The sequence below is a fragment of the Talpa europaea genome (genome assembly GCF_964194135.1).
Source record: "Talpa europaea genome assembly, chromosome: 2".
Taxonomy (NCBI): Eukaryota; Metazoa; Chordata; class Mammalia; order Eulipotyphla; family Talpidae; genus Talpa; species Talpa europaea.
The window spans coordinates 30615691-30639920 of NC_140068.1; the positions used below are offsets into that span (position 1 = coordinate 30615691).

The 24230-nt window shown below is 39.6% G+C and overlaps 1 protein-coding gene across 3 annotated transcripts in view; it reads right to left on the bottom strand.

The window, feature by feature from the left end:
* TPD52L1 (TPD52 like 1) overlaps nucleotides 1–16138 on the bottom strand; it is a gene marked incomplete at its 3' end in the record, with an annotated part of 35301 nt that extends 19163 nt beyond the window's left edge. For 2 of the 3 annotated variants that reach the window (XM_084229071.1, XM_084229072.1), the window contains exons 1-2: nucleotides 16013–16123; nucleotides 6546–6694 (exon numbers count right to left, since the gene is read on the bottom strand). In XM_084229071.1, coding sequence (XP_084085197.1) covers nucleotides 6546–6694; nucleotides 16013–16060 — 197 coding nt within the window. In that variant the 5' untranslated portion in view covers nucleotides 16061–16123. Of the gene's footprint in view, nucleotides 1–6545; nucleotides 6695–16012 lie in introns of all 3 variants that reach the window. The other variant, XM_084229070.1, reaches the window with a different exon arrangement.
* Nucleotides 16139–24230: the final 8092 nt, after the last annotated feature.

Below are 24230 nucleotides of genomic sequence, written 5' to 3' on the forward strand. Positions count from 1 at the left end.
CCCTTTGTAAGTCTACCATTTGTCTGTGGTACAACTCAGAGGCTTGATTAGTAGGGAAATTTCATGGGTTAGCCAAAGTTGAACACATATTAAAATGAAGGGTATCAATTTGAATAGAATTACAGAAGAAATTTAATTTTTCCTCCAGTACCTCCTACCTTTTTACCTCAAAGCTACCCAATTTCCTCATGTCTTCTTGAAAACACAAAAAGGCAGCAGGTAACAAATTCTTTGAAATTAAAGCACATAAAATACTAACAAAAACAATGGTAACAACAAATCCTGGACATAAAAGATCTCTTGACCTGCTACTGTTAGTTCTCTCTCTACAGATTAGACAACTTTAGTCTGTGGTGTAATTATTCCTACTCATCTTGTCCTACTCCAATTTGAATCCTACACAAGCTAAAATATGCCAAGATCTTTCATTAACATACCATAGATTTCCTTTTCATTATAAATCAAACTAAATAGGTCATGATTACTTAATCAGTATGCAAAGTATTGCCTCTGGGAATCACCTGCAATCAATTCTTTGACAGCTAAAATTCTTTTCAGTGCTTTGAAATCTAATTCTACCCAACCTAACCCTACTCCAATTCCCTCACATCAAAATTTTCAGCACTGAGGTACAAAGCATGTCCCGGGATGGATATCATGAACATTAACAACAAGAATTGAATTAATCAATTCAGGGGGAAAATATATTATTTTTCCCTTCACTTGGCAGTCAAGAAAAAGGGTGGGAGGAAGATGCTCTCCAGAAATTACATAGATAAGAGAGATATTCCTCCCTTTTAAGAAAGGGATTGATTCTTTCCTACAGAGGAAAGTTCACATCTATCCTGAAGATTAGTGAGACCATAATCATCCATACTTATTAAATAATCTCTGAGGAAATCTTTTCTAGTTCTATAGCTTTTAATGACATCAGTATGCAAATGACTCCCAAATGTCCACCTCTGTCCCTGACTTTTCCTCCAAGTTGTTCTCTCAGTATATAAACTTGTTTATCTATTTGGCATTATTTCAGACTTTCCATAGCTCAAGCAGAATTTTCAGGTCTCCCTACCAAAGTTGTTTCCTGGTACAGCTAACATATCTACAAAGTGCCAGACACTGAATTGCACGTTTTACAAATATTAACTTATTGAAGTGTTACTACCTATAGGATCCCATTTCACAGGTGCAGAGGGGTCTAGAGTTGACCCAAACAATCGGAGTCTATAATGCTACACCCTAATTTCCATAAATAATCCTAATAATCAATAACTAGATCAAAGACCTCAGGCACACGTGATCCTCCCACCTCCCACTACTTTCCTCATCCTCCCACCACCAACCCATAAGGAAGTCCAATCACTACTGATGATAATGATCTGGAAGTTTAAGCAGCACAAAATCAAAGAGTAAACAAATCATAAACAACTTCAATTTTCAAGCTCTGTGCATGTTTAAAATATTGAATGTTAGAGTTTTATTTCTCTTGATACAGGATAAACATATTAGGCTTTCCAAAAAAGATGTAATGGTTTAAAATCCTTTCCAAAACCTTCCCCTCTAGTACTATCCCATCTCTGTCCACCATCAACACCCACCTGAACTACTGCAATAGTTCATAAAAAATTTTTCCAGTTTCTACTACTGCTCCTCTACTATCTCTACTTCACAAAGGATCATTTTAAAAGGTGAATCAGAACACGTCCCTGCTGCAGCAAACCCTCCAATGGCAGCCACAGCCCTTGGAATAAAATCCCCACACCCGTCCATGGTTTGGGAGTCCAAGAGGCTCTGACCTCATTGCTCACTCTTGTTCCATGCACAAAGCTTTCTTTTGGCTTCCAAAACCTGCAAAGTTAGTACCTCAGGGTTTTGGCAGTGACTTTTTCTAGGCCTGAAATCTGTCCCCGAGATCATCACAAGTCTGGATCTTGTCATTCACGTCTCAGCTCAAAGCAACCTCCCAGGACAGGATTTCATTGAAGCAGCTTCCTACCTCTCCTCCAAAATTTCACCTTAAGCTATGCAGAGTGCTTCCTGATAGTTCCTCATTTTTTTTTTCCTTTTTTTTTATAGAGGCATGCTTTATTTATTTGTTTGCTGGTTTGTTTGTTTGTTTGTTTTGTTTATACATGCACTGGGTACAGTCAGAAGCGCGGGAGGGTGAGAGAATTCACCAGAGCCAGAGCGGGGAGCAGAGCAGGCAGAAGGACCGAAGTACACTGCTGAGGGGAGCAGCGGGCGGCAGGAGAGGTCTGCGCGCCATGTGGGACCCTCCTCTGGTGACCGGGGAGCAGCCGGGGATCGAACCGGCGCCGCAGAGGCCGCGGGCAGCTTTGCAACCCAGCGCTCAACCGCTGCGCCGCTGCGCCACCGGGGAGGCCTTTTTTTTTTTTTTTTTTTGTTACTTATTTCTTGTTCTTTGCCCTGTGAACACTGAGAAAGTAGGAATCTTGTCCATCTTGTAAAATCACATATTTTAAGGACTAAGATCAGGTCCTGGGTAATAATACTTCCAAACAGATACTCATCAATACTTGTTAAATAAATGAACTGTCATGTCACTTTAATTCCTACTGCATTTGGATGAAGAATAATGTGGCTGACAGATGCCCTGAGCAGTATGGCCCCCACCCCTTGTCCCTGCTATCTCAACATTCCTAATAACTAACTGCTATCCTTTGGGAGAAGGCTTCTTTCCTCAGGGCCTTCACCAGGCTGGGTCTCCTCCAGGAAGCTCGCTCTGATTATATCCCACCTCATCCTTCAGAGCTCTGCTTAAACCTCTCTTGCCTCCGGCACCCTTCCCTGAAACATAAGCAGGCTTCATTCTCTTGCTTTGCAATCTCACAATATCCTGTGTTTTCCTTCACAGCACTTTCCACACTCATCTTTTAATAGGTTATTTGTAACAACTTACAAATCAAAAACAAAATCCTGTCTTTCTGACTGGACTATAAACTCCAGGTCCCTCAGGGAATAAACCTGTTTTATTTATCTAACACGGAAAAGCTTAATACTAAATAGTCTGCCTGACTATAAAACCAGTTTGTTTTCCAAACACAAGAAAAACACAAACTATATGCTCTCAGGCTGCACTTCATGATGTTTGGGTCAATGACAGGCCTCAGGTTCAATGTGACCCCAATAGGCTGTACCTTTTAGCTTTTTGTAATTATACTCTCTGATGTTCACAGGAGAACCAAATTGCTTTAAGACACCTTCCTCATGATGTATCCTGTTGTTAAACAAGGCATGACCTTATTCTCCCATGTGCCAAGAGGCTAAAAGCCTTCCTAGAACACGTGGGAGGAGGAATATGTATGTTTTCCCCCACTGCCCCACCTGCCACGCTGCCTGCATCAGACATTGGGCCAACCTGACACACTCACTACACATAGTCCCTGCTCCTTTCTCCCTTGAGCAGAATTAATAGCATTGCTGGCCTTCCTTTTGGCAGGCCCGTCCTTGCAGGTCAGTAGGGAGGTCAAAACAGGTTCTTATGCCCCAGAAGCAGGCTCAGATGATTATGACAGGAAATACCCTACACCTGGATTAAATACAGAGACAAACAGAACCAGGAAACTGGAGATGGTTCATTTCCCACTGTGAAGGGCCAGCATTTGGTAAGGCCACAAAACCCAAACTACTGACAGATAAGCTCAATTCATTTAGCGCCTAAAATCCAGCTATGCTTCTCAGGAGATTGTTCATACGCTCTTGCAATGTATATTTTCAATTGATAAACATGATTGTGTGGTTTCTTCTATTCTTCTATTATTCTCATCATTAGGTTGGGAGAAGTTGGTTATTCTCTGGAGGTTAACCGGTGGTGTAATCCTGTCCTGCTTGAGGCTGTACTCTGACCCTACTGTATAAGCCCTTGAGGAGGGCCAGCATGGAAGCCTATTGGATTGGTAGGTTGTTGCAGGGGGAAAGAACATTTTCCTTTCATGTGGAGACTAAGGGGACTTGAGGATCCTTTTATTTTAAATATTTATTTATTTATTTTTAATTAATTTATTTTTTAATCATTGTTCATTTTTAAACAATATTTGATTCCCCCCCACCCAGGTATAGTCCCCATAGAATTTCCTTCACTAATGCACCTGTGTACCATCACCACAATCCCCTGTGCTTGTAGAAAAACTGGGGTACAAGCCAGAGGTATGGGGCATGAGAGGATTCACCAGAGATAGAGTGGGGAACAGAACAGGCAGACTGACTGAAATACACTGCTAAGGGGAGCAACAGGCAAGACAGGAGAGGTCTGCTGTGCCATGTGGGTCGCTGCCCTGGCCAGAGATCCAACTCATGCCGCAGTGGCTAACGGTAGCTTGATAGCACTGAGACTTTATCCCCTGCGCCAGCAGGGAGGCCTGAGGCTCCTTTAGAGTCAATTCTAATACTAAGGGCATCTTCACAAAGAACAAGGTCTGAGAATTTATGAAGAGCCCCTAGTGAAACTGGGGATAATTACTGTCCACCACTGGCACCTCTTCCTACTACCAAGCTTCTCTATGCCCAAGAGAAAAGTTTCAGCAAAGAGAATAAGTGATACCCATTTAGATATTAGAAGAGAAAAATACTGCATTTCTCACATCAAGCAATTCTGTGGTATCAGTTGGATATCCAAAAATTTAACTCAATTCTGACACCGTTTTATACTGCACCAGATCGACAGGTTAGGGGCTCAAAATCACAAAAATATTCCCTGTTAACCCACTTCAGATGCCAAATGAAGTCCCAGGTTGTCAACTGTCTTTGATAGGCGGGCTATAAATTGGAGATTACCACCACCCTCTTCCTCGAATTTGATTAATTTGTTAGAGCTGCTAGATCTGCTCACAGATCTCAGGAAAATAGTTTACTTAACTGTTTACCAGTTTATTATAAAAGGATATGATAGAGTAGAGAGATGAGCATCCAGATGGAAGGGATGCACAGGCAGGGATGTGGAAGGTGCCTGGAGCTTCCATGTTCACTCCTGCCTGCCGCTCCCTCAGCATGCCCTGGCTCTCACCAAGAAGCACCAAACCCACACTTTGAGGACTTTCAAGGGGACTTCATTGCATAGGGATGATCACCAATAACTCCACTGGCAGCCCCTCTGTTGTCTCTGAGGATAGGGGAAGGGATTGAAAGTCCCAAGTTTCTACCACGGCAACCAGACCTCATTCCGGAGTCCACCAAGAGACACCTCATTAGGACATAAGATGCTCCTATCAACTACGAAATCCCAAAGGACTTAATAACCCTGTATCAGGAACCAGTAACAGGAACCCAGGTCAGAGACCAAATATTAATGATAAAACAAAATATGAGTCTAGAGCTTTTATTATTTAGGATATTAAAAGTGCTTTAGGAGCTGAGGAATTATGGGTATGTGTGTGTGTGTGTGTGTGTATATATATATATATATATAAAAACATTTTCGTTCTTCTATTATCTCACATAGTCTTAAACCATATCTAAATTTTCCTCAGAGTAGTGGGGTAGTAGGGATAAAAACACATTCCCCAAATCCCAGAGGTACAAGCTTTTCTTTTCAAATTAATAGCCAACAAGTCTGAACTAAAACTGCCAACTGTTTTTGATGGAAACTTACAATGTGTAGTGAATGTAATATTCTGAGGAAAAAGCGCCTACTCATTTACAAATTTGTGGAAAAAAACATAAAGAAAAGTTTATTTTGTAAATGTTTAAAAATATATGAGAGGAAACAAATTTAAACCATCCAACTCTAAGAAAGTACAAGTAATCTGATTAAGAACAGTTATAAGACCTAATTTCATGATCTTCTTTATAAGATCTGCTTCATAGGGGCCTCCCTGGTGGCACAAAGAGTAAAGACACAGCATTATGAAGCTATCCGCAGCCACTGCAGCACAAGTTCAATCCCCAACCAGGGAGCTACCCACCTGGCCAGGCAGACCTCTCCTGTCTTGCCCACTGCTCCCCTCAGCAGTTTATTTCAGTCAATCTGCCTGTTCTGTTCCCTACTCTGTCTTTGGTGAATCCTCTGCACACCCCCACCCCCCGCACCTCTGGCCTGTACCCCAGTTCTTGTATGCATAAATATTTTTTTTTTTTAAAAATGATCTGCTTCGGGCTTCCCTGGTGGTGCAGGCGGTTGAGCACCACACTGTGAAGCTCTCCGCAGCCTCTGCAGCACAGGTTCGATCCTGCTGGCCGGGGAGAAATCCACATGGCGCAGCAGACCTCTCATGTATTGCCTGCTGCTCCCCCCCTGCAGGGTATTTCATCAATCTGCCTGTTCTGTTCCCCGCTCTGTCTCTGGTGAATCCTCTCACCCTCCTTCACATCTGGCCTATACACCGTTTCTTGTATGCATAAATAAATAAATCTTTAAAAATAAAAGATCTGCTTCATAAAACACATATTTAATAATTACTCATATTTCTTTATTTCACTTCTAGAGGAAATTTTTTCTAAGCCACAAGTATCTAATCAGGTGGAAAAAAATAGAAGAGCGGCAAGATACCAAGCTAAGTGATTTTTAAAAATTAAGTGACTGTACTTACGCAGTAGTGGTCTGCATGTCATGCCAGCTCTTGCTGAAGTTCTGTTTTAATTCATTCATCAGGTTCATGCCGAGCTTTTGTTTTATCTCCACCAGATGCCTTTCTTTCGCTGATAAAACTTGTCTTAATGTTGTAATTTCTTCTTCAAGCTACAGATAGGGAGACAAATGATGGGGGAAATGTTAAAGCAGCTGAAACACACACATGCAAAAGAAATAGGTGCTACACACAGCCTCTGCACTCTTTTACAGGATTTCTGTGGCACCCAGGACTTTGGGATGACAATCTAATATTTAAAAAGGGATGTCTCAATGACTACAAAAGTTATCACTGCTCCTTATAAAAAATTTACATGTATGGCAAAATACAAACAAAAATAAAAATCAGATGTAATGTACTAGGAAACATCCATTGCTTAATTTTTTTGGTCTTTTCCAAATGTTTTTCTAAAATTGATTTTGAACCAAAAAATCATTTTGTACTATATCTATTTTATGAACAACTTCTTTCCAAGCACTATTAGTCAGTATTTACTTTTCCCCAACCACACAGCAGCACAGATGGAGCAGACACTGTAGTTTTTCCAATCTAGTGCCTTAGGAAGGAAAGAACAAGGGATTAGTAGATGTATGTGAGGGAGAGATTTGTGTTGCTTTTCTTTTCAACAATTTTATTGATATGTAATTAGCATACATAAATTGCACACACTTGAAGTGTTCAGCACAATCAAGATGGTGCACATATCCATCATCTCCAAAAGTTTCTAGTTTTTTCTAAGTCCTCTTCCCTCTTCATCCCCTCTCCCAGACAGCCACTGGTCTTTCTTTCACTAGTTCAGTTCACATTTTTCTAGAAATTTATATAAACTGAATCACATGGTTTATACATGTTGTTTGACCTCTTTCACTAACCTAATTTTTGAGATTCATCCATGTTGTTGCATAAAAGATGGTTCTTCCCTTTTTTGTTGTAGAGTAATACTCCATGGTATCGATATATCATAGTTTATCTATTGAACATTTGGGTTTGGCTGATGCAAATAAAGCTGCTTTGACCATTCATGTACAAGGCTTTGTATGATATATTTCCTCTTTGCCCATGCTTCAAAGAGGCAAATCTCCTAGGCATTATACAATTATTCTTACAAATATAATTTCTAATAAAGCAGTTACAAGGGCAGAGAGTATTGCTATAGCCTGTGAAAGTAAATGCCAGATCTCCACAAAATCTCCAATTCTCATTGCTTGTCATTTTATAATGTAATTCTCTGATAATATTGCTTAAACGTACATCTTTGTTTTCTGAAAGATGTAATACTTGTAAATTTTCTTTGTGATGCCATAGGTGAATCATTAGCCCTCCCTTAGTTTCCCACATGTAGGTGGATAATAAAAAGCCTCTACTTCACTAGATATATTTTTTAATGGAATTATGTCTCATTTGCATTCAATGTGTCACTCTACCTCTGACTACAAACTGCACCACTCATCCTGCCAATCATCTGCAAATGTGTTCCTTGGGTCACCAGAAACATAGATGCTAGAAAAACACCATGAGAAAGACATCTAGCTTTATAAACTAGACATTTAACTTTATAAACTATTTTAACTAGAGCAAGGGAGATTTTACCTCATTGGTGAACAGCGAGGAATATTGTTGTTAACCTTCATAAACATAAATGATGACTTTAAAAAAGGCAGGAATACTGAATCAGATGCAACTGAAGTACTACAGCAGAAAACAATAAAACCTTGAGATTTTCAGTACCAGCAAAATGCTTTAGTAATCGAACATCATCCATTTTTCACACTCATGGAAATCTCTCTAAAATATTTTGTAAATGGATCACACATTCCACAAACATGTTATAATCAACAGAACCTTGTCTCTCTCTTTTTTTTTTTTTGATGAACAAGAGTCTTTAGTATGCAGACATATGCTCATTACTGCAAAAGGCGTGTGCTCAGGGGCCCCATGGGGATAATGCACTCAATTTCTCCATTAAGCAAGAGCAGACTGGAATTTAAAATTCAAACCCTTCTATCCTTTTGTTATCATATCATATTCCACTTTTTTCACCTCTATCAGTGTATACACCTGCATCTAATCTGCTGCCTAATATTTCTCAAAGTTGTATCTCTAGCTCTCTTACCACAGAAAATGCTTGAGTTTCATGTCAGCCTTTCATTTGCTATTGGAAAGAGCTTTTCTGCTTTCTTTTAGATAAATAATATGTTTTGAGTGAAATTTCTGAAATTACTAGAAGTCTGGATTCCTGATATATCGGGTGTTACTGTAGTTTTCACTGCATAATAAAAATAAAAGGAACATTTTACCTTACAGGAAGAAATTACAAATGAAGAAAAGGAGAAAGAGGTTTCCACGTCTTGATATTCTCAACCTCACATGCTCCAGGAATTTATTCAAAGGGATAGGGCAATACGGTACTCATTAGTTATTTGGTGGGGGGAAGTCAGTAAAAGTTTCATAGCTTTCCAAAAAAGAGTGAGAGCAAGAAGCCAAGTATGCTAAAGAAAGAAATATAAAAAGTTCCACAGCTAATCATTTTAAAGTTGAAGCACAAATTAAAATGCATTTGTGGTAAAGGGATTTCAAATGATGGAGACATGAATTTGGCCACTTAGCTGGCTAGTCTCAGACTCTATAATGAAATTCTTACCATTTCAATTACAAACTTCAAAGCTTCCAGTATACTTCTAGGTGACCTAAGTATTTGTCAAAAGAATATTAAGCAAATATCAAACATTGGAGAAAAACATAATCCTAAAGTATAAGTTATAAGACTGAAAATGGCCAGCCACATCCCTCCACAGAGCAGTGTCCAGCCACGGTAAGGAGGTCTCAACCACAAACGCTTTAATCATTATGGTGAGACGTAAGTTCTCCTTTGACTACAGAGGATTTTTTTTTTTTTTGATCTAATTACGCCAGTGATTCTCAACTTCAGTTTACATAAAAGTCACTCAGAGGCATATTTAAAATACAGATCCAGATGACTAGCACTTTGAATGCACTGACATTCTGATGTGTTAAAGTTAGTGGGGTCAAACTATAACCGTTATATAACAAAAACATGCAGGTATTCTGATGCAGGTAGTATAAAAACTGAAAGCCCCTCCATGAATCACACCAAATTTCTTTTGAAATGAGGCGCAGTGCAGATATATTTATTAAACAATTAAAGCATTTAATATGTCCTTTCCCTTCAACTTTAAACTAGTCATTTTTTCCCCTTAGAAACTAATAATCTGGGGCCTGCTGGGTGGTGCAGCGGTTGAGCGCTGGGTTGCAAAGCTGCCCACAGCCTCTGCGGTGCCTGTTCGATCCCCGGCTGCTCCCCGGCCACCGGAGGAGGGTCCTGCGTGGCGCGCAGACCTCTCCTGCCGCCCGCTGCTCCCCTCAGCAGTGTACTTCGGTCCCTCTGCCTGCTCTGCTCCCCGCTCTGGCTCTGGTGAATTCTCTCACCCTCCCGCGCTTCTGACTGTACCCAGTGCTTCTATAAATAAATAAATAAATAAATAAATAAATTTTTTTTAAAAAAAGAAACTAATATTCTGGTTCTTTGGTTTCTTAACACCCTAGACGATCTCCTTATAGGATATTTATATGCTCAGAAAAGTAGTATGTTTTGGCAAGGATGTGGAGAAATTGGCCCCTTGTGGGTGGGAATATAAAATGGTACAGTGACTGTGGAAAACAGTCTGCAGTTACTCAAAAAGCTAAACATAGAATTATCATACAGCTCTACCCAACTAGGTATATTCCCCAAAGAACTGAGAATAGGTACTCAAACAAACTCACACATGCTCATGGTTATAAAAGCAATGCTCACAATAGCTAAAAGGTAAAGCAACCCAAATGTCCATCAAAGGATGAATGGATAAAAAAAAAAAATCAGTGCATACATAAAATGAAATATAATTCAACCATCAAAAGTTATGTGATACTGAGACATGATACAACATGGATGAACCTCAAAAACATTAAGCTAAATGAAAAAGCCAGACACAAAAGCTCATATATTGTATGTGGAAAATATCCAACATAGGCAAATTCATAGAAACCGAACTCAGATTAGTGGTTGCTGGTGAGAAGAAACGAGAAATAACTGCTTAATGGTGTGGGGTTTCTTTCTGGGGTGATGATAATATGTTGGACCTAGAGAGAGGTGGTGGTTACATAACATTGCAAGAGTGCTAAATGCCACTGAATCATTCACTTTAAAAAAGTTAAATTTGTGTTCTATCAATGTACCACAATAAAAAAATGCAGAAAATACATAAATCAATATGAATTAGCTGGTGAATTAGCTTCATATGAAATTTATGGTAGAAGACTTGGAAATTTATTTTTCTACTTTATTTGCTAATATTACATGAACATCTATCTAAACCCCCACCCCAGCAAAGAAACACTTTCCTAAGCCGCTAATCATCAGTGTGATGCTAGAATAAAAGCATTTGGTCTCTTGTACACACTACTTCATGACCCATCTCCTAACTGCTTCTATCTTTGGGTAGGAGTTCAGTAGAGCTAAGATTAAAATGCAGGTACAATGGCCTCCCAGGTCGCGCAAGGGGTTAAGCACAGTACTATGAAGCTATCTGCAGCCTCTGCAGCAGGAGTTTGATCCCCGGCTTGTCAGGGAGCTACCCACGTGGTGCAGCAGACCTCTCCAGACTTGCCTGCTGCTCCCCTCAGTAGTGTATTTCAGGAAATCTGCCTGTTCTCCTCTGTCTCTGGTGAATCCTCTCACCCCCTACACCTCTGACCTGTACTCCAGTTCTTGTATGCATAAATAAATAAGGTACAATCTGGAAGGATGCAAAGGTTAGTTTTATGTGACCACTTGACTGGGTCATGAGGTGTCTAGATATTTGGTCAAATACTATCTTGGGTATATGTGTATAAGGGTGTTTCTCATGAGACTGACATTGGAATTGAACATTGACAGTAGAGCATCTTGCCCTCTGGTGGGGCCTCTTCCAGTCAGTTGAAAGACTCAGCAGAATAAAAAGTCCAAGTAAGAAAGAACTTTTTTTGTGTGACTGCATTTGAACATTGTTTTCCCTGCCTTTGGATTCAAACAGTAATATCTGCTCTTCTAGGGTTAAGCCCACTAGTCTTCAGACTGAAGTTATATTTTCATTTCCCCTGGAGATCCAGCTTCAGATTGCTGATTGCTACCTAGACACTTGTCAGCCTCCATAATCATATTATCCTATTCCTTATAATAAATCTTTTTCTATATATTCTTTACTTCACTCTATACATACACACACACGCATGCACACACATGCACACACAACTGGACAACCCTGGCTAATACAGGGGGACATTAAAATCAGACAGTAGTGCTATGAACACTTTAGTTGTTCCTTACCCCAGTCCAGAAAGAATGAAGGTCTTGAAGGAAGGAACTGGGAGAGAAAGGTCAAGAGCCTAAGGCAATTTCTTTTAAGTTTTAAAAGATGGGTAGTTTAAGGACACTGTGTGTTCTTCTTGAGGAGTCACACCCCAAAGGAAGAGAGAAGAGACAAAAGGGAGACTAGAGGGGTCTGGAAATAGGCCTTGCATACTTGATAATGTTGTCTGGTATTTTTCCTACTCTTATTAATGCCTATTTTTCTTAAATCATTTTATCTAGGGGACATTGGCAGTATGAGATTATTATATAACCACATAGTTATAGTACTAATGCCAACACTTCATCCTTTTCAAAAACCAAATCACATTATGGAATACTAAGCATAAAATGCAGCTCACTGAAATGCTATTATCACAGAAATACTGAGCAAGGTTATTTAAAAAGAGAAGGGAGGGGGAAATCTCACAGATATATGTTTATAGACCCAAGAAAAGATGTCAGAAACAGCTAATAAAACTAATGAAAACAAATACCTGAAACAAATGATCCTTTTTATATATCCATAAGGCTTGTAAAAAAAAAACATAATCTACTTCTGATATTCATAAATATAAATATATGCTGAAGTTATAAAATGCATTAATTATAAATCAAGTTAATTTAAATATTAATCATACACCTCCTATCCACAAACCAAGGCAACAGATCAGAGGTGACTTTGGCTTCTGTTCAAGGAACTTTTAAGAACACATATATTACATGATCATAAGGATAAACTGGGTTGGCAACGGATTCCTCTTTTAAAATGCAAACTTCATCCACAATGTCAGCCTTTTGGATAATATTGGATTATTTTGTGGCTCCCACCCCAAGGACAGGTCTTCCCCACTGCAGCACTGGCAAGCACACAGAAATATGAAGGCTCTGTGGGTGAATGGAGTTGTGAGATTGCCCAAAGTCTAATGGAATTTCCATGGGAAGTTTATAAGCAAATAGGATAAGAGAGGGGACAGATGTGGCATAACTGAAGCCACTAGGAGAGCCTGAGGAAACCAGGGAGGAGTGAATTGAAAAGGACCCCTTATACACCCCAAGATCCTTGTTAAGCAAAAATGATCAGAGATAAGTTCTCATCCGCAAAGATTTTCCTCTGGATCATGGCCACAGCTGTCTGACTCAAAGGCAGGATCTACTAGACTGCTCTGTGGGATGTCCTGTTATCCAAGGGGCTACTAGACCCAGCAGGATCTTCCCTTAGACACAGAGAGGGAGGTTCCTGACAACCAGGACCCAGGAAGAGTTGAGGCAGAGAAGCTGAGATGTCTAAAAGATGTCTCAGTTCTCTCTGAGAACAGTGTGGGACTGCTAAGATGTCTCTCTGTGTCCTTGTCACTATTAAAACCCTAACTTCTACAGCAGTCTGAATGCATCTGTGATCTGAAAGAACCTGACTTGGGGTGTGTGCATTTGGTTGTGCTCATGTATACACACAGGCACTTGTAGAAAAAGGGTGGGGAAAACAGATTTATGAAAAGAATAAGCAGAGGTGACCTGAGGTGGAGGGACATGGAGAAAAACAGTGAAGACACGCTCTCTTTGCTTCTCACTGGGCCTGGAACATACAGCTGTGCGCCCCTTGCCTCTGGAACTCAAGATGTCATCTTTGCAAGAAGCAACTGTCTCTAGTTCCAAAATACTTTCATTATCCCAAAAGGAAACCCCAAACCCATAAAGCAGATGCTTCTGCCTTCCCTTCTCCCCAGCAATCACCAACTGGCATTCTGTCCCAGTAAATTTGCCTATTTTGGATATTTTCTTTAACTGTATCATACAATATGTGACCTTTTGTTTCTGGCTTCCTCATCTCTAATGAATCCAGAGATAAGAGGAGCAAGAGAGGCTAATGCATTCTAAAGGATGAAAGCAGGAATCCTGGTCATTTGAGCACTTAACCAGGAGTCTGGCATTATTTTCAGAAATTGCACTTCAAAAGCATCAGGTGTGAGATGTGGAAGTTATTAACATGACCAAATGAGACAGGAATTTCTGAAAACACTGATAGCTTTTTATATTCATGGTACTATTTAAAAACCAATGCCTATTTTTTTCTTGACTGCATCACAATGTGGTACAGGCACATTGTCCAGCATTTAGAAAACACAGAAAGCAGGTCCTCCCGGGCGGTACAAGAGGTTAAAGCACAGCACTATGAAGCAATCCACAGCCTCTGCAGCATGAGTTCGATCCCCAGCCTGCCAGGGAGCTACCCACATGGTGCAGCAGACCTATCCTGTTGTGCCCGCTGCTGCCCTCAGCAGTATGTTTCAGTCAGCCTGCCTGTTCTGTTCCCCACTCTGTCTCTGGTGAATCCTCTCACCACCCACACTTCTGGCCTATACCCAGCTTTTATATACATAAATAAATAAATCTTAAAAAAAAGAAAGCACAAAAACATAAAGCATACATTGTTATATGTATGTATGCATAGCTCAGTAATCCCAGAACCTAGAAAAATCAAGATATTTTATAAAAGTTGGTCTGTTAGAGTTTGTGTCTCAACTTAAACTGGGACTATAACAGTGAAGAGGTTAAATTTTAGCTTAAAATCTGTTTGCACCAATCTGCAGAATATAACTTTTGGATACTGCATGTGAAACGCACAGGTCATGAACTAGAATTCCAGGCCTTAAGAAAATGTGCAGGGGGCCTCCCCTGGTGGCGCAGGCAGCTGAGCACAGCACTGTGAAGCTGTCCGCAGCCTCTGCAGTACCAGTTCGATCCCCGCTGGCAGCGGAGATACCCGCATGGCAGCAGACCTCTCCTGTCTCACCCACTGCTCTCTTCAGCAGTGTATTTTGTCAGTCTGCTTGTTCTGTTCCCTGCTCTGTCTTTGGTGAATTCTCTCACGCTCCTGCACATCTGGCCTGTACCCCAGTTTTTGTATGCATGAATAAATAAATCTGTAAAAAAAAAAAAAAGACAATGTGCAGGTAGAACATTCTCTGTAAGGTTGACTCTGTCCACCGAGAAGACCATATATTTGATTTGGCGCATTGTGCTTAATGAAATAATTTCTGAAGTACTGGAGTTACAAGCTGTTCTTTTATTTTTATAATGAAGTCATTCTAAGGTATATCTTGTGAAATTGCCTGAAAAGTCTTTGTATTTTTATGCACTGTCATAAATACACATTATCAGTACGTTAGCATGTGAAAATGGGTGTGAGGGTTGAGAAGGGAAGCCCAAGGCTGTGTCCCTTCCTTTGGAAGAGGCCAGAGCAAGAAGGCAAAGCCTGGCTTCCAGCTGGACCTGGAGCTTCCTGACCTGGAGCCAGGGATTCAGAATGGGGAGGAATGTAGGACTCTTTCCCTCTTGCCCAGCTGCTTATTCCACAAGAAGCTCCCTTTCTCCAGCTATTTCCTCCAATAATGTAAATGCTCCTTAGCAAAGCGTTTTAAGTGTAGTGGGTGCTGCAAACCAAAGCTTGGACAAGGAGTTGTATCACAACGAACCTGGCCTCCTCCTCACCTGCAACTTTAGATGCCCACAGCAACTACACAAGATTTAATTCAGCCAAAGTAATCAAAGTTTTCCTCTCTTCTTCTGGAGCTTTATTCTGCTGCAGAAGAGTACACAGTTTAATATACCCAGGTGCTTCTATGATTGACTTATCATGACAAAAATAAGACATTTCGAAGCATGTGTTAAGCCAAGTTGCTGAGGTAAAATAAGGACTGCTCTTAAAAGCAGTTTGCACTTGTACCTAGGTCTTGAGGAAATTTCATCATTTGTAAGTGATATATCATTCTCATAGTATTGGGATACTCTAAGGAATAAGAGGAACAAATTTATATTTAATTCTCATTGCTGCATAACCATTCATTTTAACACTCACCAACAAGTAATGGGCAATTAGCATTACAGAGATACCCCTACAAGTGAGTCATCTTACAATTTATCATTTATTAATTTTTATTAAATGAATTGCAGAATAATTATAATATGGGATGTATACAAACTAGCAGTAACTCTCAAGATCCAGAGGTAGAAATAGCAGTAAGAAGACTACTAAACATACCTGAACCAATTCTGCCCTTAGTTCTTCTTTTTCCTCCTCAGAGAGCATGCTAGAGAAGTCAGCGTTGGCTACTGCATCTTCATCTCTTCCATGCAATGGTTCAGTCTCCAACAAACCTTTAGCAAGGTGGAGAAAACATAACGCAATTTTTCAAAATGAATTGGACAATTTCTGCTTCCATAGTCAAGAGAAGTAGTTATACTGACAGACCTTTCCACTGAAAAACAAATAAAAAGTACAGAAAAAAAAAGCTAAATATGAGATGGCTGACAAGAAAGACAATAATACTAAGAAGCCAAAAATTTAAGTGAAAGCGCAAAGCCAGACACCCAAACAAAAACAAGTCTTCATCAGTTCCACATTTGCCACCCAGATGAATCCTAGCTTCAGATGTCACTGTCTTATAGGGGGCAAGGAAAGCCCAGTGTCACCCAAGGAGAGGCGTTAAAGGTGAGACTCCCACATAAATCAGCATCCCACAGGGCTACATCCTGAGAGTAAGGTCAACAAGAACCTCCACTCTCCACAGACACCAGCCTGGCAGATGGCCTATCTCCATACTCAGCACTGAACAAACAGACCAAAGAGCCTCCCCTGAGAATTATAAACCTCAGGGGACTGCTAGTGACTTCTAAATTCTTATCTCAAGATTGTTCTGGACTATCCAGGTAGTGGACATCCAGAACAATCTTGAGATAAGAATTTAGAGTTCTAAGACCTTTCTTCACTTTGGCTGCGTTCATATCTGGATATAGAACCAGAGAGGAAATGCCACTGATAAACTGACTCTGGCAGAGGAAGGATGGAGCCCCTGGGCTCTCGAAGGCATCGATGTGGCACAAACACAGACATGCACGTGGGAAAGCTCAACTTCTAATTTGCTGTGTGAGAGAAATGCCTTATTATTAAAATCCATAAAGAAGTTTCCTAGTTGAACCCCTTGACATTAGGCCCATTTAAATGCCTGTATTTTCTGGGTGATCCAGGAATTAGGCCCACACATAGATAGAAACTCCATTCATGACATGAGTTATGAAAGATATGGCATTTAGATGTCTTTGGGCAAATGAATCTCTTTTAATAAATTGTCCTGGAACAAAGAGTTACCCATGTAGAAAAAAAAGCAACTGGATATCTTCGCCAGCCACAGAGATAAAAGTATAAACATTTTAGCAATTTATATTAATGAACCTCTGGACAAGAAGGGATTTTCTAATCCAGACACGCTAAAGGGCAAACTAAGAAAGAAAACATGGATACCTCCCACATATATAAATAACAAGATTAGTTCTAAGACTAAGCAGAATTCCTATAAAACAATTTTAAAACTGAAATAACCCAATCAAATCTGGGTCAAAAGATGCAAACAACTTTCTTATATAGAGAAATTAAAATAGGTTAAATCTGAGAAATCATGCTCAATCTCATTGATGCTCAGAGAAAAACAAATTAAATCATTTCACATCTATTAGATTAACAAAAAAGTTATGTCAAACATCATGAATGTTGGTGACTTATGTGGAAGATAGAAACTCTCACATACTGCTGTCAAGAATATAAATACATACAAATAACTACCATTTTCATGGTAGTAAGAAACTGTATGTCATACAAAAAAGGCCATAAATAGGAAAAGACATACATACACGGTGTGTTTGCACAAGAAAGACTTGACAATAAAATTACATGCACTGCTTAGATGAGACTCAGAAATAAGACACTGAGTGAAAAACACAAGTTGCTGCATAATAAAGTATAATCCCATATATACAAAGTCCAAGCACATGCAAAATTAAATGAAATTGGTGTTTAGGAATAAACCTACATAGAAAGGCAAGGCAAAGCTAAAGAATTCAGGACCATGGGTTTCTCTGAGGAGGCAGGGAATGGCAGAACCTGGAAGGGGAATCCCAATCGCATTAGCAGTGCTGCTCCATGTCTAGAACACGGAATTTCTATGCACCAGTATTTTCTGTACTTTAATATTATTTTTAAGTATTTTTTTTCATTTACCATTTGATAAAGCAATTAAAATAGAAGTTGTCTAAAGCCAAAAGAGAAATGTTAACAATTATGGTACAAAATTAGGACACTCTAGGTGAAGAGTAAAACTAAGGCACAATTTGCAAAGTTTTCCTCCAGCTGGCCCCACTCCAGTTCCTGCTACCCACATCCTTTGGTTTGAGTCAAGTGTTCCATCAGTGAAGGGTTAGACCTTGAGGGACTGGGGGCCTGGAAGACACGGGACCCCCGGGAGACCTAACAAGAGAGAAAAGTCAATAACCAGAGAAAAGTCTATGACACTATCACTGGTTAATCTATGTTAGGGCATTGACCAAGGTTGACCAGTCAATAAACTGCATGATCACCACAGCTCATCCCTTAGAACTAAAACATGAGCTTCACTATAAAAACCCTGAGGTTGGACCTCCCTGGTGGCACAGTGGGTTGAGCGCAGCGCTGTGAAGCTGTCTGCAGCCTCTGCAGCGCGGGTTCGATTCCCAGTCGGCCATGGAGCTGCCCATGTGGTGCGGCAGGCCTCTCCTGTCTCACCCACTGCTCCCCTCAGCAGTGTTTGCGGTCCATCTGCCTGTTCTGATCCCCGCTCTGTCTCTGGTGAGTTCTCTCACCCTCCCACACCTCTGGCCTGTGCCCCAGTTCTTGTATAAATAAATAAATCTTAAAAAAAAATAAAAAAAAAACAAAACCCTAAGGTTGACCCCTCTCTGGTGGATGCACTGGAGGCAGGAACTTGTTTTTGCTTATCTGTCCTTGCATAAATCTTCTCAGGCCTGCTTGCTGCTGCTGGCAGGAGTTAGCCTGCTTCTTTAACCCTTGTGGCTTTGCTCCAGGAGCTGGCCTTGTGTGTGGTGTTTCAATTCTTTATTATACCGGCCTTGGTTCCTGCGTCAGCATATCATATCACTTTCCTCACATAAGTACCTGTCACACTGCGAACACACTAACACACATCAGGGAAAATGGCATCTTGCTGATGCAAGTTCATCAGATTCTTGTCCTCTCTATCTACTCTGGAGGCCAGTTTCAATCCTAAAAAAGAGTTCATTTTCAGGAGTAATACTGTTCATTGTAGAAATTCATAAAATAAAATTATGCATTATTTCCATAAAGGTACTACTAATCATCCTACCCAGAAATAATTACATTTTGGCCCATCCTGACCATTAATTTTTCTATACATAGAATATACACATATTAAAAAATATTTTATATATATTGATACACATATTTTATATATGTTTATTGTTTTGACCTTGATTTATTATTCAATAGGATATCTTGAATATCCTTTATCTCTAAAACCACATATCTACATGTATATATTTTTGATGGATGTACAGTACTTTATCTCATGTATGATCAATAATTTTACCTTATCTATTGGGGAGCTATAGTAAATATCTCCTAGTCAAATCAATAGGCAAAATCTTGATAATTTTCTGTATGTTGTATTACTGACTAGAAGGGCACACACATTTTGAAAACTACTGCAAAATCATCCCCCAAAAAGACTGTGCCAATATCAAGCAAACATCAGCAACCCATAAGAATATCTCTAGACTCTCTACATTTCTCATTTATATTAGAAATGTAGATGGAAACACATTCTCATTTATTTCTGCTAGTAAATATTTATGTTTACATGTGGCCAATTTATTACAGCAGCACTGTTCAAGCTACTGATGTGACTATAGCTATCAGCTATTGATCTAGTTGGATCCTCAAGTCAGTGTTCTAGAATAACTATGTAAATCAGAAATCAGCAGTGATTCTAAGCACAGACTAAAGAGCTAGATCCAGAGATGCCCCTGCACTGGTGGTAGGAAGAGCATGGCAGGACACTCCGATTTTCTCCCCAGCTCAACCTGACCTTCACCCCTGATCTGTCACAAGTCATGCTACTCAGAAGCATAGTGCATCTTTCAAAGTCTCACTCCTAGAAACCATACATTCAGGAAATATGTTGGAAGGCTGGGCTGTGAGTTAGTTCAGGTCTACAGATCTTCCTTAACTTGTGACATGGTTGTGTCTCAATAAACTCATCATATGTTTAAAATGTGTCAACCCATCATAACTCAGGGACCAAATGTATCCGAGAAAATACCAGCAACACAGTACACTAGAATATCAGTTATTTACCCTCTTGATTGTATAGCTGATCGGAAGCTATGACTCCTTGCCACTGCCCTGCACAGTGAGAGTGAGTGTCCTACCACCTATCGCCAAGCTGGGATCAAATCAAAACTCAATGTGGGGCCTCCCTGGTGGCGCAGCGGTTGAGCGCTGGGTTATGAGGCTGCCCGCAGCCTCTGCACAGCTAGTTCAATCCCTGGCTGCTCCCCGGCCACTGGAGGAGGGTCCCACATGGCGCGCAGACCTCTCCTGCCGCCCGCTGCTCCCCTCAGCAGTGTACTTCGGTCCTTCTGCCTGCTCTGCTCCTGGCTCTGGCTCTGGTGAATTCTCTCACCCTCCTGCCCTTCTGACTGTACCCAGTGCTTGTATAAATAAATAAATAAATAAATAAATAAATAAATAAATAAATAAATAAATAAATAATCTTTAAAAAAAAAAAACTCAATGTGCATGGTTTCTTCTGAGCCCATCACTTCCGCACCATCCTAAGTTGAACCATCCTCACTGGAGGCCATCTGTACCTGCAGTTGACCAGTAATAACTCATTAAGTCCAAGATGTGGGAATGAATGATCCAATAAATTGAACAAGCTTCACCTGAGAAGTTATTGTGGGCCAGTTCCACCTCTGCAGATGGGGACTCTCTCATGTGACCTGAGTTCAAGGTCTCAATCAGAAGTTGTCAGGCTCTCTCAGGCTAGTCTGATTCCAAAGTCTATGCCCTTCCTGCCTTACAGTCATTTGAACTGTAGTAAAAAAAAATGTTGCCAATCAAGAGATGAGCTTTGGATTTAAGTGCTTCTTTATGCCCTGAAACAAAATCAGTCATCAGTATAAACACAGACCTCTAATGCATTGTGTCAGTCACACTAATGGTCATACTTCATGCATATGACTGCAATAGCACAGACAGCTATGAGCTAAAATGGTTATGAACTATAATAATTTCAGATATGCATTATTGGCAAATAGTAAAATAACCTTGCATTCATGTGTATATATACCATATTCAGGTACTAATAAATTTGTCTGTGTAACAAAGCAAAAGAAAACAAGCATATATTTTCTAAAAGAATACAAAGTTATCCCCCAAGACTTAATAAAAGAAAGACTACAATAAAATAGCTTACATGAAAATTTACTATGTTGAACATAATAAATTTATGATTGTAATATTTATTACTTAATTATATTTTCTTCATGATGCTTGGTAAAAATAATAATTTGGTAAAAGAGCCGCAGGTATTCTTTAACATAAAATTTCAAAATATCTACATTTATTCCTCAAGGGAAACACTATTGAACTAATCTCACTATTGTTGGATTTATGGTGATCTTTAAGTGAAAAAAAAATAGTATGTGTTACTTCTAGAAGAGTGGAAGTTAGATATAAAGCAAGTTTTCTTATTTATTAGAATCCATTTACTAAATCTACTGCAAAAGCCTAAATATTATTTCACATGCACCTCGAGTATTAAACTGCTTTTCATTTATTTACCAATAACTTGTATCTAGTCTATTATTGAATACATAGGGCATTAAATGTGTTTTGGCAGAGACCTCAAATACTAAGAACAATACAATGGAAGCTTTACAACCCAATTTTTAAATCCTAATGCATGATGTGCCAATAGATTTATAACTGGTTCTGCTGGTTCTGAGGATTACCTGTCTGTAGTTTTTGAGAGTAGGTAACAGTCAATCAAGCAGAATAAGAGTAGCATTGTAGAAAATCTGCATACACAGACAAGCAATAATTAAAAATAAGCCACATTCCCATCTTCCAGAACTCTCCACTATAAAACCTTCATGTACATCTTTCCAGATCTTTCCTACATACTACAGCATACATCCTCCCTTCTGCCCCCAACACATCTAAACATCTCTGAAATCAGGAAAACTTTTATAATCAATAGTGTCCTACAATTAATTAGCAGCATTAATTGTGGTATATAAAACAGTGGTATATAAAAACAATGCCTATGTAAAAATCTTCAGCATCTTAGATTTGAAAAATATGTAGATAGATATAAAATGTAATATATATATTGACTTATATGTATCCAACAAATATATGCATGTTATATATATATACATATATATATATATATATATCTCCACACATCTAAAAATGACCACAGTTTTATAACTTGATTTTTTTTCAGACATTTCTCCCCTCTCATCTTTTTTCACGGCATCTGAAACAGAACTGTCAAAGGTCTCCAATTAACCCATAAGGTATCTACAGTCGTTTTGCCCAAACTGATATTCAATCCACAAGTGCGTATTTGCTTGGTTGTTATGCCCCTTACATCCCTTTTCCCTAGCTGACTAATGATTCATGGCAGACTGGGCTCTGTCTAGCAGAATTCATCTCAATATTCTGATTAATGATTCATCAGGTGATTGCAGTACAGCACAGTACTAAAGAGGATAGCTTTTGGGACAAACAAATCTTAGGAAGAATTCTGGCTTCATCTCTTTCCGGCTTTTAACTATGCTAGTTTGAAATTCAGTCTTTTTATCCGTAAAATGGAATTAATAATAATGACCCTCAAAAGTAGGTTGTCATAAGTTACAGTTTTGCAAAATGCCTCACAGTATCTAGTATAGTCCCCAGTCTGGTAATGCTTGAGTGACATTTCTCCTTGACCAGAATTATTCATGGAACTATGACAATCAAAGAAATTGAAGCAATTATTCTGTCCTTAGGGAGCTAAAAAAATTCCACGGTAAAGACAAGCCACTCACACATAGAGTTTAAGTAACTCCTAATACATGCTAGCATATAAATACACACAAAATGAATGCCCTACAGAAATATAAACCTACATGCCATGCTCTGCTTATCCTGTTAGGTTAAACTGCCTGGTTTCTAGAAGGGAACCCCACATTCCACCATATGGACTAGCAGCATAGCCCACTCTTTCTGGCTATTACTTAATGGACCAGGAAGGACACCTAATCCAGGGGCAGCCTCTGGAGTCATCTCTTGAAATTTTAAACTAAGTACAGATAAGTAGAAAAAGGCTAATTAGCTACTGGCAGAAGAACAGAGTGTAGCACTAAATGTTCGTCAGAGATGCCTTAGCCCATAGGTCTGTTCATTTGTTCAACAAATGTTACTAAACATCTACTTAGTGCTATATAGGTCTCTACTCTCATGAAATTTATAATCCTGCCTGTCCTGAGGCAAGATCACATGACTTCTCTTAAACTCTGTGAGATTTTTCTTTATCCTTAAAATAAACCTCATTTTTCATTTGAGCACATCAGAATATCTTCCTCCCACCCCCCCTCAAACAGAAACAATAATATTCTAGAATTCAGGTAAAAGAGAGCATTGTGAACTCTCTGCCAAGCTTTACTTCCATGATTTCAATGGCTTGCCATGACCTAAAATGATCTTGTCGTGACTTAAAAATTTCAATCATGTTTGCTCTGAACTGGCTCTCTCTAAACCTATAGAAGTCACTGTAGAAGTGACCTGTAGAAGTGACCTGTAAAAGTCATGTACAGTCTTTTAAGATCTCCTCTGAGGGCCTCCCTGGTGGTGCAGGGGTTAAAGTCTCAGTACTATCAAGCTACCGTAGCCAGCCACTGCAGCATGAGTTCGATCCCAGCCAGGGAGCTAACCCACATGGTGCAGCAGACCTCTCCTGTCTCGCCCGCTGCTCCCCTCAGCAGTGTATCTCAGTCGATCTGCCTGTTTTTCTCCCCATTGTCTCTGGTGAATCCTCTCACCCACTCCCCCCAACACACACCTCTGGCCTACACCCCAGTTCTTACATGCATAAATTTAAAAAAAAAAAAAAAGGTCTTCTCTGATATAAATAGTGTAGGGGGCTACACCACACTAAACCATAAATGATGATGTCCTTTGCTTTCCGGAGTCCATCCCCCTTCACTCTTTGAGAAGAAGTGAGACAATATTCACCTGTCATACCATCCTCCAGTACTCGTGGACACGGCAGCACTGTTCAAGCTACTGATGAGACTATAGCTACCAGTTGTTGATCTAGTTGGATCTTTTAGGCAGATATGATCATTAAATTTTGAGTTTT